General features: G+C 36.5%; 1 protein-coding gene across 5 annotated transcripts in view; it reads right to left on the bottom strand.

Annotated features, from left to right (window-relative positions):
- Positions 1 to 3,036: 3,036 nt before the first annotated feature.
- The window catches only part of Iqcb1 (IQ motif containing B1), a 51,589-nt gene continuing 42,095 nt past the window's right edge, over positions 3,037 to 12,530 (bottom strand). For 4 of the 5 annotated variants that reach the window (XM_004873582.4, XM_021251268.2, XM_004873583.4 and 1 more), the window contains 2 exons: positions 4,607 to 4,763; positions 3,037 to 4,023 (listed from right to left, as the gene is read on the bottom strand). In XM_004873582.4, coding sequence (XP_004873639.1) covers positions 3,782 to 4,023; positions 4,607 to 4,763 — 399 coding nt within the window. In that variant the 3' untranslated portion in view covers positions 3,037 to 3,781. Of the gene's footprint in view, positions 4,024 to 4,606; positions 4,764 to 9,727; positions 9,918 to 12,530 lie in introns of those variants that run through there. The other variant, XR_015452989.1, reaches the window with a different exon arrangement.

Below are 12,530 nucleotides of genomic sequence, written 5' to 3' on the forward strand. Positions count from 1 at the left end.
CCCTTTCCTCGCCCTCAGTGCTCCATGGTTTGGTTTTGGTGGAATTGGGAGTTTTGGGAGGCATTTTGTTGCCCTGTCTTCTCATGTTTCTGTTGTTGTTTGTTTCATGGCAGGTATGTGGTCACTTATAGTGGAAACACTATAAGTTGGTAGTATGGATATCTCTTTAGTCTACTTTTCAGTGATGCACTCAGGATAAGTATAGTCCTTTGTTTCTATCCCATGTCCAAGCACCTATGTTAATACATGGGAGAGAGAGATACAGTGTAATTGGATCAGCACTCAGTTCTCTGGGAATGGTTTGCATTATTGTTAATATCACAAAGGTAATCTGGGTATTAGCATACAAAGAACACTTATTCATAGCAACAACCATGTGACCCTGGCAATATTAAATAAATGAGCAACAGTAATACTATACTAAATAAACTGTATATCCACATACCACAAGAAACAATAATATAGCACCCTTAACCTGAGAAAAGATATCTACAGTGATAGTATAAACCCTAAGGCAAACCAAATATTGACATACACCAAATATCTACTTAATGCAATAACTATACCTCTATTAATGATAGGCAAGAATTCAACAATAGCAATATAGTTAATTGACTAAAGATTAATAAAGCTTAATGATTATACTATTAAAGATATAGGGGGTTGGGAATGAGAGAATGCAAAAAGAACAATTTGAAAAATTAAACAGTGGGAGATGAGATAAAATTGGGCAAAGGATCCTATTATAGAGTAGACAAATATTTATAGAATTAGATTAAGGTAACAGAAAAAACTGAGAAAAAAGAAAAATTGAAAAAATAAAGGAAAAAGAGAAAACAAAAGGAGTAAAAAAAAAAAATGGTCCAAAACCAGGAAAAACATACCCCACCCCACCCCCCACCGTACTGAGGATCAAATTTAGGACCTTGCACTTGCCAGCCAGGTGTGTGCCGCTGAGCTACATCCCCAGCCCTCGTCTATAATTTTGAATAAGTGGTTTCTTCCTAGGGTCTGAAGGTTTGGAGTGCGGCAGATATTTGTTTTCTCTGCCTATGCTTATGACCTGTAGGTTTGTGAGGCACACCTCTTATTCTAGAGGCTCCTGTTTACCTCAGGCTGTGGAAATGTCCACATCAAGATGTGTCTTTGCTCACGTTGGTAGATAGAGAAGACAATCAGACTTCAGATCTGTGTTGGATGTAGGCAGCAGGACAAGGGTTCAAATACTTATCAGAACCAGTTTTCTTCTGCAGTTTTAAAAATTACTGTATTTGCAGTACATTCATCATGAGTTGGTATATGTATGGAACAGATATTCTTTTTACATTCTCTACTCCCTTCCCAGACCCACCTGAGTGCAACTCAAGCCAGTCCTGGCTTCTTATTGTGGATGATGGGGCATATGTCTTCCCTGACCTGAGTTTAAACATCTCAGGGAATCACTTTCTAGCCTGTTCCCTGTCCAGTGCTATCTTTTGCCCAGTTACTGTGGGAGGGTAACACTGGGAGCCCTGGAGTCAAGTTGGTTTTTAGTTGTTCTGAGTCCCAGATTTAAATACTCAGTCTCTTCCTATAATGGCAAGTGATCAAGCACTGTCAAAATGGTGGCCATCCACACTTGAATCCCTCTCCAGCCGTTTCCTGTCTGTAAAAGGAGTACACTTGGAGCAAAATCCCATGCTGTTTTTGCAGTTCACAACGGAGTTATGCCGCTCTTTCTCCTAGCCCTAGGCACTTACTTTGCTTCTGGGGAGCCCAGTTCCCTCCCTGTAAGCTGAGAGGTCTCTTCTCTACATTGTGGACCATCTTTCCAACTTCCCTGTAGCTTCTAATTTTTCCTGTCAGTTCCTTCCTGACTCCCAGAGATTTGCCTTTTTTTTTTTCATGGACAAGTTGTTATTTTCCAGTGTCTGGATTCTAGATCTTAGAGAGGCTGAATTTTGCTACTGATCACCACTCTGCCATTTTTTCCCTACGTTGTTCTTGAACTATGTAGCACAGGATGGCTCCAAACTCTTAATGATCCTCCTGCCTCAGCCTCCTGACTGTTGGGATTACAGGCATACACCACACCTGACATCCAGGGTCAGTGCTTTTATCCATTTCCCATTCTTTCCTTATATGCTGCCAGAATTCTACAACATGCAGTGGAAATTTTCCTGAGCCTTGGAAGTAACACAACTTGCTTTTACTGCTCTAGCAGCTTAAGATTTTCAAGAGAAAGGCTTGGGGAAGTGATTGTGGCTTTGGAAAAGTCACACGTTTCCCTCACCAAGAGGTTTCTTTCAGGTCTCCTAACTTGGTCCTTGTTTTTCTTGTGAGAATTTGGTAGGTGTTCATTTTCCAGGGACTCTGAGACATTCTAAGTGGACATGGTAGCCCACACTTGGCCTTTAGGAATTTGTTAAACTTTGAGTTGATTTCTTCTAACCTACTTATCTTTTTCTCCCATGCTCTAACTATAATAAAGATGAAGTACTTCTCTTCACAGAGAAGAGTCCATCTTGGTTTACTTCCTTGGCTGGAGGACTTGGCTATCCAATGGGTTCAAAAAAATTGTAGATTATCTAGCATTTTTTTGTTAAGGTGAGAGCAACATTCTCATATAGCTTTCAACATTCTAAGTAAAACCAAAATTCTCATCTACTTATTCTTATAGGTGAAATTTATACATTCCTTTTCCAATTATGAATGAAAATTACGATTTTTGACTAGAATTTTGCCAAAATTAACTTTGGGAGAAATGGACATTATACAATTTGATCTTCCTACCCAGGAACACTAGTATTTCTACTCATTTATATAAAGAGAATCCTCTAAATTCTTTAGTCATGATTTGTTACCTGTTTTAAATTCAATATTGTTATAATCACAAATTGAGGTGCCTTCTGGTTTTAAAATATAATTAAAAATAAATAGAAATATCAGAAATTATTATAATGAAATAATCATATAGGTACATAGGGTCACAATAAAAATTAAGCATTGTATTCAGTTCTCAGGTTTCTAGAAGAGACAAAAAGGGAAGCAGCAAGATATGTATTTTTCATAGTTTAATAACAAGAATGCAATTTTAGGTGGAGAAATTTTCTTGCATTGAATCCTGGTTAGATTTGTGTGTGTGTGTAGTTCCTTTTAGAAATAAAAGAATAGAAATTAAGTTCAACCATTTTTTATACAAAACTGTGAAGTCCTTCTATTGACCTCTGCTTTTCCTCACCTTAATAATGACCAAAACACATTAATAATAATAATAATATAATAATAATAATAATAATAATAATAATAATAATACAGGAATTCTAAATCACAAATGTGAAAAGTTGAAATAATCTCAAGTTTTTCAGAACAATTGTTAAAAATATTTTAAAAAGGGCCGAGGATTTAGCTCAGTGGCCCCGTGCCTGCCCTGTAAGCTCAAGGTTCTGAGTTTGATTCCCGGTACCCCCCCATCCCCAAATATATATATTTAAAAAAACTTTCACAGGAAGATAGCAAAAATGAAATAAATTTCATATTTTATGTTAACACAATGCCATGATCAGTCTAGTGCCCTAGTGCCACAATAAAAGCAACACAAATCTGTATGTATGGCCAGAGACAGGGATGTGGAGAAAGTAAAATGAGAATTGAGAGGTAGATGATAACTCTTTGCTTACTTCCCATAAATCTTTTTTGGAAAGAAATCTCTGGAAAATCACAAGTTAGGTAAGTCTTAGGCTACCAGGATACCAGAAAAGAACCAATATAGTTTCCTGAATTATGAGATTAGTGTCAATTTTCAGGGTAATTCCCTAAGGGGGTTTGTTCCACCAATGAATAAGGTTCCTAATTCTATGGTAAGCTCATCCTTTGGAATATCAGTCTCATCGCCTGGTCCTTCCCCAAGCTTCTTCCACCAGGGTGCTTGTGTGTGCTTCAGGGTAATGAGATGGGCCTGTTTGGCCTTGGCTGCCACAGGTCTGGATCTACTTAGGAAGAGCTCAGGTTCTTTCCCTTCTGCGTCCTTCAGAGTTGGTGCCTCTGCAGTAAACAGAAAATAAACAGGTAAATGGAAGAGTCCTATGCCAAACAAGTAGGAACTTAGAAACTACAGAGCTACAATCTCTGCTATAGCAGGAAGAGATAAGATTCTAAAATTCCCTGGTAGCAACACTCCCAACTGCCTGGCCATTTCTGTGTTTAAAATATATAATTTTTGTTAAATGACTACGATGAAGAATAGAAACTTCTGTGAAGCACTTCATTAAAAATTATGAAATGTCATACAAGTGAATGGCACTGTAACTATGGCACTGTTATTATCTGCTTCTAAAATATGACCAAAAGCTTTTGGGATTATGTAGTAGAAACTGGTTAGTAGGGTTCATCATCTTTGAAATTTGTAACTCTGACCTAACACATGAATGACAGAGGAAGCACACAAGAAGGAGGTTATGGAATCTGTATCATTTGAAAACATGCTGTTATGATCTAGATGTAGAAATTCCATGACAACAGAAATTGGGCAAGAAGATTATTAGTGTCTTCCTTTTGAAGATTTTAGATGTCATATATCTTGCAAAGGTTATTCCTTTTATGAAACAAAAATGGATGGAGCACATACTCATTAGCTGTTCAATACTGGTGCTGATCTGAGCCATCAGAGCCTCTCTGTGCTGCTGGGCTCTCTCTTCGAGGGCCCTGCTCATAAAGTAGTGTTGCAGCCGTTCTTGAGCTTGGGCATGGAGCTCCTTGCTGGCCCCATCTGACATTTGAGAGCCCTGGGAAACAGGACAGAAAAGCTTGTCATAAGAAGAATATATATAACAAAGTATGTTTTATTCACCACTTCTCAAGAAATTCTTGGATGCTTAGTTGTCATTTTATCAATAGAATACTGTGATTGTTATCTACATGATATTCTTGTGGATATATTGAATAGCCTCTTAAAAACAGCCTTAAATAAAAATACACAAGGGAAAGTTTATTTTGGTGTACTCTCATATATCATTTCTTCATATAGTGTGGAATTATGGGAGAAGAAGTACGATTGAGAGATTATAGTGAAAATTACAAATTCTTTGGTAAGACAGTGCCCTGGAAGAGGAACAATTAGGCCAAACTGTTTTTCCTGGATCCCACTTGAAAAACTGTCTTACTTCTTAACATATCCCCACTCCTAAACTTATCTAAGGTGGTTTCACAGAACATGGGACAAAATCAACTAGAGGATTATATTTCACTTAGGGGTGATGGTGCATGCCTGTAGACTCAGTACTCTAGGAAAATGAGGCAGGAAGATCACAAGTTAAAGCTTAGCTTGGGAAAATTAATGACTTAGTGAAGCCCTGTCCCCAAAATAAAAATAATAATAGTAGTAATAAAAAGGGCTAGGGATATAGTTCAGTGTGAAGCCTTTGGGTTAAATCCCCTGTACTACAAATAAATAAATGGTCAACCATTCAACCATATTCCTTTGCTAGTCAGCTAATTGAAGGGAAAGTTAACTAATTAGTTTAGATACTAAGGATGAAATTATCTTAGCTGTGGAGCTGATAATTTCTGACATCACAACATTCTCAAACATTCCAGTTCCCGTAACCTTGTGTTTGCTAAGTTAATGTAACCTTGTTTTTGTTAATACCTTACTTTTCAGCCATAGGTGCCTAAGCAAGTGCACTAAAGTATGACTAAAGCAGCATTTAAAATAACAAAAACAAAAAACTGGAGTATGCATCAGAATCTCCTTATCGGTGGATATCTGTGCATTCAACTAACTGCAGATTAAAAGCACTGTATTAGACTGAACACATACAAATACAATTTTTTCTTGGTATTGTTTCCTAAACAATACAGTATGACAACATCTTATATACCATTTATGCAGTATAAGGTATTAGAAATAAACTAGGGATGATTCAAAGTACACAGAAGGATGTACATAGCTTTTGAAATACTATGCCATAGTATATAAGGGACTTGAACATCTGTGAATTTTGGTGGACATGAGGGTCCCAGAACTAATTTCCTGAAGATACCAAGGGACAACTGTGTATATAGGTTATTTGAGAGAGAGAGAGAGAGAGAGAGAGGGACAACATTAAACATAAGAGCTACAATTATAAAACTCTCTAAAGAAAATATAGGAGTAGCTTCACAACACTGGCTTAGACAATGCAGTTTTTTTGGACCAAAGCCCCAGGCAACAAAAGAAAAAATAGACAAATTGACCTTCATCAAAATAACTTTAGTGTCTCAAAGGACACTATTAAAAAGGCACCTCACAGAATGGCACAAAATATTTGCAAATCATATATATGCTAAGGGAGAAATATCTATAATATATTCCAAGAACTCTTAAAAGGCAATGACAACAATAACAAAAAATAACCTAATTCAAACATGGGCAAAAGCCTTGAGCAGACATTTCTGTAAAAGAGACAAATGATCAATCAACATATGAAAAGATACTCAAAATCACTAGTCATTACAGCAATTCAAATCTAAACCACAATTAGATACCACTTCACACCTATTACCTATTTAAAAAAAATAAAAATAGGAACAAATGGTGACAAGAATGTGAAGAAATCAGAACCCTTGTATGCTGCTGCTGAATGAACAAAATGTGGTATACAGATACAATGAAATATTATTCAATCTTTACAAAGAATCTGACATAAGCTAATTTGAATAAATCTTATAGACATTATTCAATGCAAAATAAACCAGACATGAAAGAACAAACACATGATTCCAGTCACTGAAGTCCTTAACGTGGTCAAATTCATAGATAGAAAAAAAGAATGGTTTCCAGGAGCTGGGTAAAGGGAGAATGGAGAGTTTAATGATTAATGAATACAGAGTTTCACTTTTCCAAGATGAAAAAAGTTCTAAAGATGAACTGTGGTGATGGTTGTACAACAATGTTAGTGTACTTAATGCCACTGGGTATGGTTATAATGATACTATTTATGTTTTATATATTTTCAGTACATATAAAAATAAATTTAAATACAAATTTAAAATATTGGTACATGAAGCTACACTGAACTTACTGAATCAGAATTTCTTGGGGTGTATGTTACTGGTTATATAATTTTAATGAAGGTGATTAAATTTATAAAGGATTAAAACTGCTGAAAGCAATATAGTTCTCTCTACAGAGCTTAGGAACTAGTCATAGATTTGGTGGAGTGGAAGAATGCTTCTGTGTCTCTTGTTTCTGCTCAGAGTATTGTCAGTTGTACTTCCTCCACTCTTTCCAATTCGCTTTTGGCTCTTAGCTAAGTGAAGAGTAGCTAATATGACTGATCAGAAACTAAGGAATTAATTGGTCATATTTTATTAGTGACTAGACTAATTGGATTTTAAAAGCTAAGGGCCCCAAATTTCATTGAAGTATTTAGGTTAATTTTTATAAATAAAGTCATACTGAGGTAAAAATGACATCATAATCTCCAAATATTAACATGGAACAATTTGTTAAGCTTAGATATACATCTGTGAAATAATCACCAAAATCAAGATGATAAACACTCATCACCACCCACTTTTCTTGTGCCATTATCCTCACCTTCTTCCTCACCTCCCAAGCAACCACTGATCTACTTCTGTTACTATAGTTTGTATTTCTAGAGTTTGGCAAATACCTAGGACTGAAATGATTGAATCATGTGGCAGATATTATGTTTAACTGTTTAGGAAACTGCCAAACTATTTTCCAGAGTGGTTGTACTATTTTACATTCCCATGAATAGTCTGTCAGTCATAGTTCCTCAACACGCTTGCCAACCTTTGAGGTGTTCAACCTTTTCAATTTTAGCCATTCTAGTAGGTGTGGAGTACCTTACCATTATTTTAATTTGTATTTTCTCTAATGACTAATGATGCATTTTTTTCATGGGCTTATTTATTATTTGTATATTTTCTTTGGATCAAGTGTCTGTTCAAATCTTTGGTCCAAAAAATTGGTTTATATTTTTTCTTACTGTTTACTTTTAAAAGTTCTTTTTATATTATGGATAAAAAACCTTTATCAAATATACGCTTGGCAAAGATAGTCTCCAAATATGTGCCTTCTGTTTTTATTTTCTTAACACTGTCTTTTGAAGAGAAGTCTTAAATTATGATAGTCAATTTATCAATTTTTTTCTTCTTTGCTTCTAGTGTTGTAACTAAGAAATCTTTGCCTAACTCAAGGTCATCATTTTTCTCCAATGTTTTCTTCTGAAAGTTTTATCTTTTAGGTTTATGATATTTATTTGTTTGGTTTTTTATTTAATTTATTTGCCATACTGGAGATTAAACTCAGAGTCTTCATGCTATGCTACAAGCCCAGTCCTTTAAAAAAATTTTTTTTTTGGTACCGGGGCCAAACTTGGGATCTTGAGCTTGTGAGGTAGATGGCGGTACCACTGAGCTAAATCCCTGGCCCCCTTTTTAAAATTTTGAGACAGGGTCTCACTAAGTTGTTGATTTGTCCAAGCTGGGCTCAAATTTCTGATCCTTCTGCCTCTGCTTTCCAAAGTACTGGGATTAGAGTCATGTACCACACCTGGCTCTCATGATCCATTCTCTGTTAAATTTTGTACATAATATCATGTATATATCCAAGTTCAGTTTTTTGGGTTTTCTTTTTTTTTTTTTAACATATGGATCCAACTGCTTTAGCTTCTCCACTGCTTTAACTGCATGTACCACTGGTCATGCAGTTGACTTATTTGGTCGTAGGTGTGGGCTTATTTCTAGATGAGCTTCCCCAACTTCCAGTTCCTAGAAACCATGATTCTACTCTTTCTATTTATATCTTTATGACTATTCTAGATATGTCAGATAAATGGAATCATATAATATTTGTCTAGCTTATTTCACTTAATATTTCTTCAAGGTTCACTGATGTTAGCTTTATGCACTTTGAAGTTCTGTTATTAGGAACATAAACATTTAGAATTCTTACATCATCTTGATTAAATGACTCCTTTATCATTATACTTGTTTAGCTTTTTATTTTTCATATAAAATGCTATATCTTCAGCCTTTTCTTATTTGAGTCAGGGTTTTACTAAGTTGCTGAATTGCCCAGCCTGTGTTCAACCTTGTGATTCTCCTGCTCAGCTTGCCACAGTGCTGGGATTATAGGTATATGCTACAATGCCTGGCCAATCCCTGTTTTTTGATTGGCATATTCAAACCATTTACATTTATTATAATATGGTCTTTCTTAAGTCTCCCATCTTGATATTTTCTATTTGTCCTATCGCTTTCTTTGTTTCCTCTCTTTTTTTGGATTACTCAAGTATATTTTATGATTCAATTTCCTTTTTAGGCTTATTAGCTACCAATCTGCTTGATATTGGTTGCTTTCAGAGTCAAACTATAGATCTCTAATTTACCAATCTATCCTTGAGTGATATTGTACCACTGCACTTCATGTGAAAAGCTTATCATATATACCTGTTTCTCCCTCTTGGCTTTTATGCTACTGATGCCATGCATTATACTTTTTATTTTGTTATAAACACTATTAGAAATTGTTATTAATTTTGTTCAAAATAAGGGCCAACAAACTAGAATGAAACACAGCCATATTTATTCTTAATTTACATATAACCTATGGCTGCTTTAATCCTAAAAGAGCAGAGATCAACAGTTGCCACAGAGGTTGAATGGTCTACAAAACTGAAAATATTTACTATATGGTGCACATAGTAAAAAGTCAGTTATAGTTTATAAAGGTATCTACCATGATGCTAGTCTGGACCTCCCCGTACATCCTTTACCCAATGAACATTGCATCTTGGGAGTGGTTCTAACAGCCTGAGGAAGGAGACAGCATAGCAGAGGCCAGACTCCTTTCATACTCTCCCTCCCTCTTGGAAGAGGAAACCCAGGGTGGGATAAAACTGTGGCTGGGGTCCCAGGGAAGAGTCTGCCTGTAACCAAAGAAAAGGAGAATCAGCAACACCAAAACAGGCAGTTCCTTCCCCCCATCATCCTACTGTTTCCCTGAACAACAGAAAGCTGTGAGACAAGGGGAAATCCTACCCACTGCCCACTGTCCTGCACAGGCAAAGGAAGCCACTACTGAGCCTGGGGACTGTGCCAGGTTCCACAGGTTGGAAAGCTGAGCTCTTGAGTCAGGGATGGTTAAAGTTCTAAGTACAAAGAAACAGAGGATTTGCCTGGGGGGAGTGTTCTGGTGATACCATGGAGAAAGTCTCGGGAGGGAGAACATGGAGACTACTGTAAGATTTTCCCAGTATTGAGGGGAGCAGGCATGGGAGGTTATTGGCAGAAGCTGACAGAGAACTGGGTATAGGGCAAACTATTTCATATCCTCTTCTTCCCTAAGTGGTAGCTGGATCTTGGGACAGAGACAAAGATCTATAGTTGGCCATATTCAAAGCACATCATGCAGCCAGGAGGGGTCTAGAGAGATTAACAGCCCTCACCACTCCCAGGCAGGCAGTTAAGCAGCCCTTAAGTAGGGGGGAAACTGGCTAGGCTGCCTGTAAGGAGATTACTGTGCTACTACACTGGGAAGGAGACTGGGTGGACACTAGCCATATGTCTGGCTATGTGGGGTATTTTTGTTTGTTTCTTTGCTTGTTTGACCATTCTGGGTTCTATGGTGGAGATATATATAGATATAGATATAGATATAGAGAGATAGATATAGATATATATCAAATACGTGCTTTAATGGTACAGTTCATGACCATGTCAGGATAACCCTCAATAGAACTGTTATTAGAGGGTTCAAATAAACTAACTACAGGGCCAGGGATTTAGCTCATTGGCACCATGCCTGCCTCACAAGTGCAAGGTCCTGAGTTCTATCCCTGGTACCAAAAAAAAAAAAAAAAGAAAAGAAAAAAACAGTATCAAAAACAACAAAAAAACTAAATACAAATATATTAACAGGTTCTGACAACCTCACACATTGCCTTAATCTCTAACTATACTTCTCTTCCCTTGCACCCCTCCTCCTACCTCCATCAATATTCTCTTAAATTATCTCAACACTAACATTTTACTCCAGCTATAAAAACACCTCCTGCAGAGTCTGATCTCCTAATTTTAACCTACTAATATTTTTTCTTATCTCTCTCTTCTCTTAATAACTTACCACTTTCCTTTTCTGCTTTCTTTTTCCTTCCCTTTTCCTTCTACATTCCAGGCTTATAAAAAGGCATAATTGAAAAAACAAGTTTTAAGGTTCATGGTTGATATATGGCTGGACCTGTGGATGCTGTTATAACTAATTAAAATTTTCTCCTTACAACACAGTGACTGTATCCAACCTAATTAAACTAATAGGGTGAAGTGGTAGACAATACTTCTTGGCAAATAAAGATCATATCACTGGAAAACAAAACCTAAAGAGATCTTCATACCACCAAAAAGTCTCTTCACTGTATTTAACCCCAGCCCTCCGCACAAAAAGGGGGAGGGGGCATGGAAAAACAAGGTAACAAAATGCCTCCAAAGATTCCCAATTCTCTCAAAGAAGATAGAAGGGGCTTGATGGAGAGGAAATCAATACCAAACAGCTGAGTTCTATGAAATGATTATAGGGGAAGCAAAGAAACTTAGTGACCTCAAAGATGATATATCCAAATATAAACTGTGGAAGTAACAAATAAATTGACCAATGTAGTTAACAAATTGACCAATCAAATAAAAAGTTGGAAGAGCTGACCAAAACCATTCAAAATATCAACGACAAATTTACCAAAGAAATGGACTCCATGAAAAGGTACCAAAGAGAAATCCCAGAGATAGAGAATCCTACTGAATACATGAGCAATGTGAGAAGACAGTGAGAATTCTATTGAATACATGAGCAATGTGAGAAGAGAGCGTCACAGCTCAAGGACAGAATGAAAGCACATGATGATATAGTTAGATAGCTTAAAACTACAAGAGAGCAAGGAAAATTGATTCAACAGCTACTGGATGATGCTAAGAAGACTAATGTAAGGCTACGACGAGTTAGAGAAAAAATAGAGGGCAGCACACATGGAATAAAAAAATATGTCTACATAAATCACAGCAGAAAAATTTCCAAGCATGGAGAAAGAACCCAACATACAGGCAAGTGAGGCTTATAGAATTCAAAATAATTACAATGAATAAAGGAGCTCCCCACAACACATTGTAGTCCAAATCCCAGAAGTCCAACACAATCATAAAAACTGCCAGACAAAAGCAAAATATACCCTAAAAAGATAAACCCATTAGGATTACAACAGACTTTTCAACACAAACTTCAAGGGCCAGTAGTGCTTGGAGTGAAGTGTTTCAAGCTCTAAAAGAAAACAACTTTCAATCCAGACTGATATATCCTGAAAAACTATCTTTCAAAATTGATGGAGAAATAAGGACATTCCATGACAAAGATCACTGTAAGAAATTCATAACCACCCAACCAGTATTCCAAAAAATCTCAAGGTGTTGTAGACAGAGAAAATGAAGCCAACAAAATCAAAAAGTCTGATGGAATGAATATATCAGGCAGGGGGAGCACTTAAATAAAAAGGAGA

Source organism: Heterocephalus glaber, unplaced genomic scaffold (assembly GCF_053883595.1).
Source record: "Heterocephalus glaber isolate CG9 unplaced genomic scaffold, H.glaber_assembly_v1.0 deba00000122, whole genome shotgun sequence".
NCBI lineage: Eukaryota > Metazoa > Chordata > Mammalia > Rodentia > Bathyergidae > Heterocephalus > Heterocephalus glaber.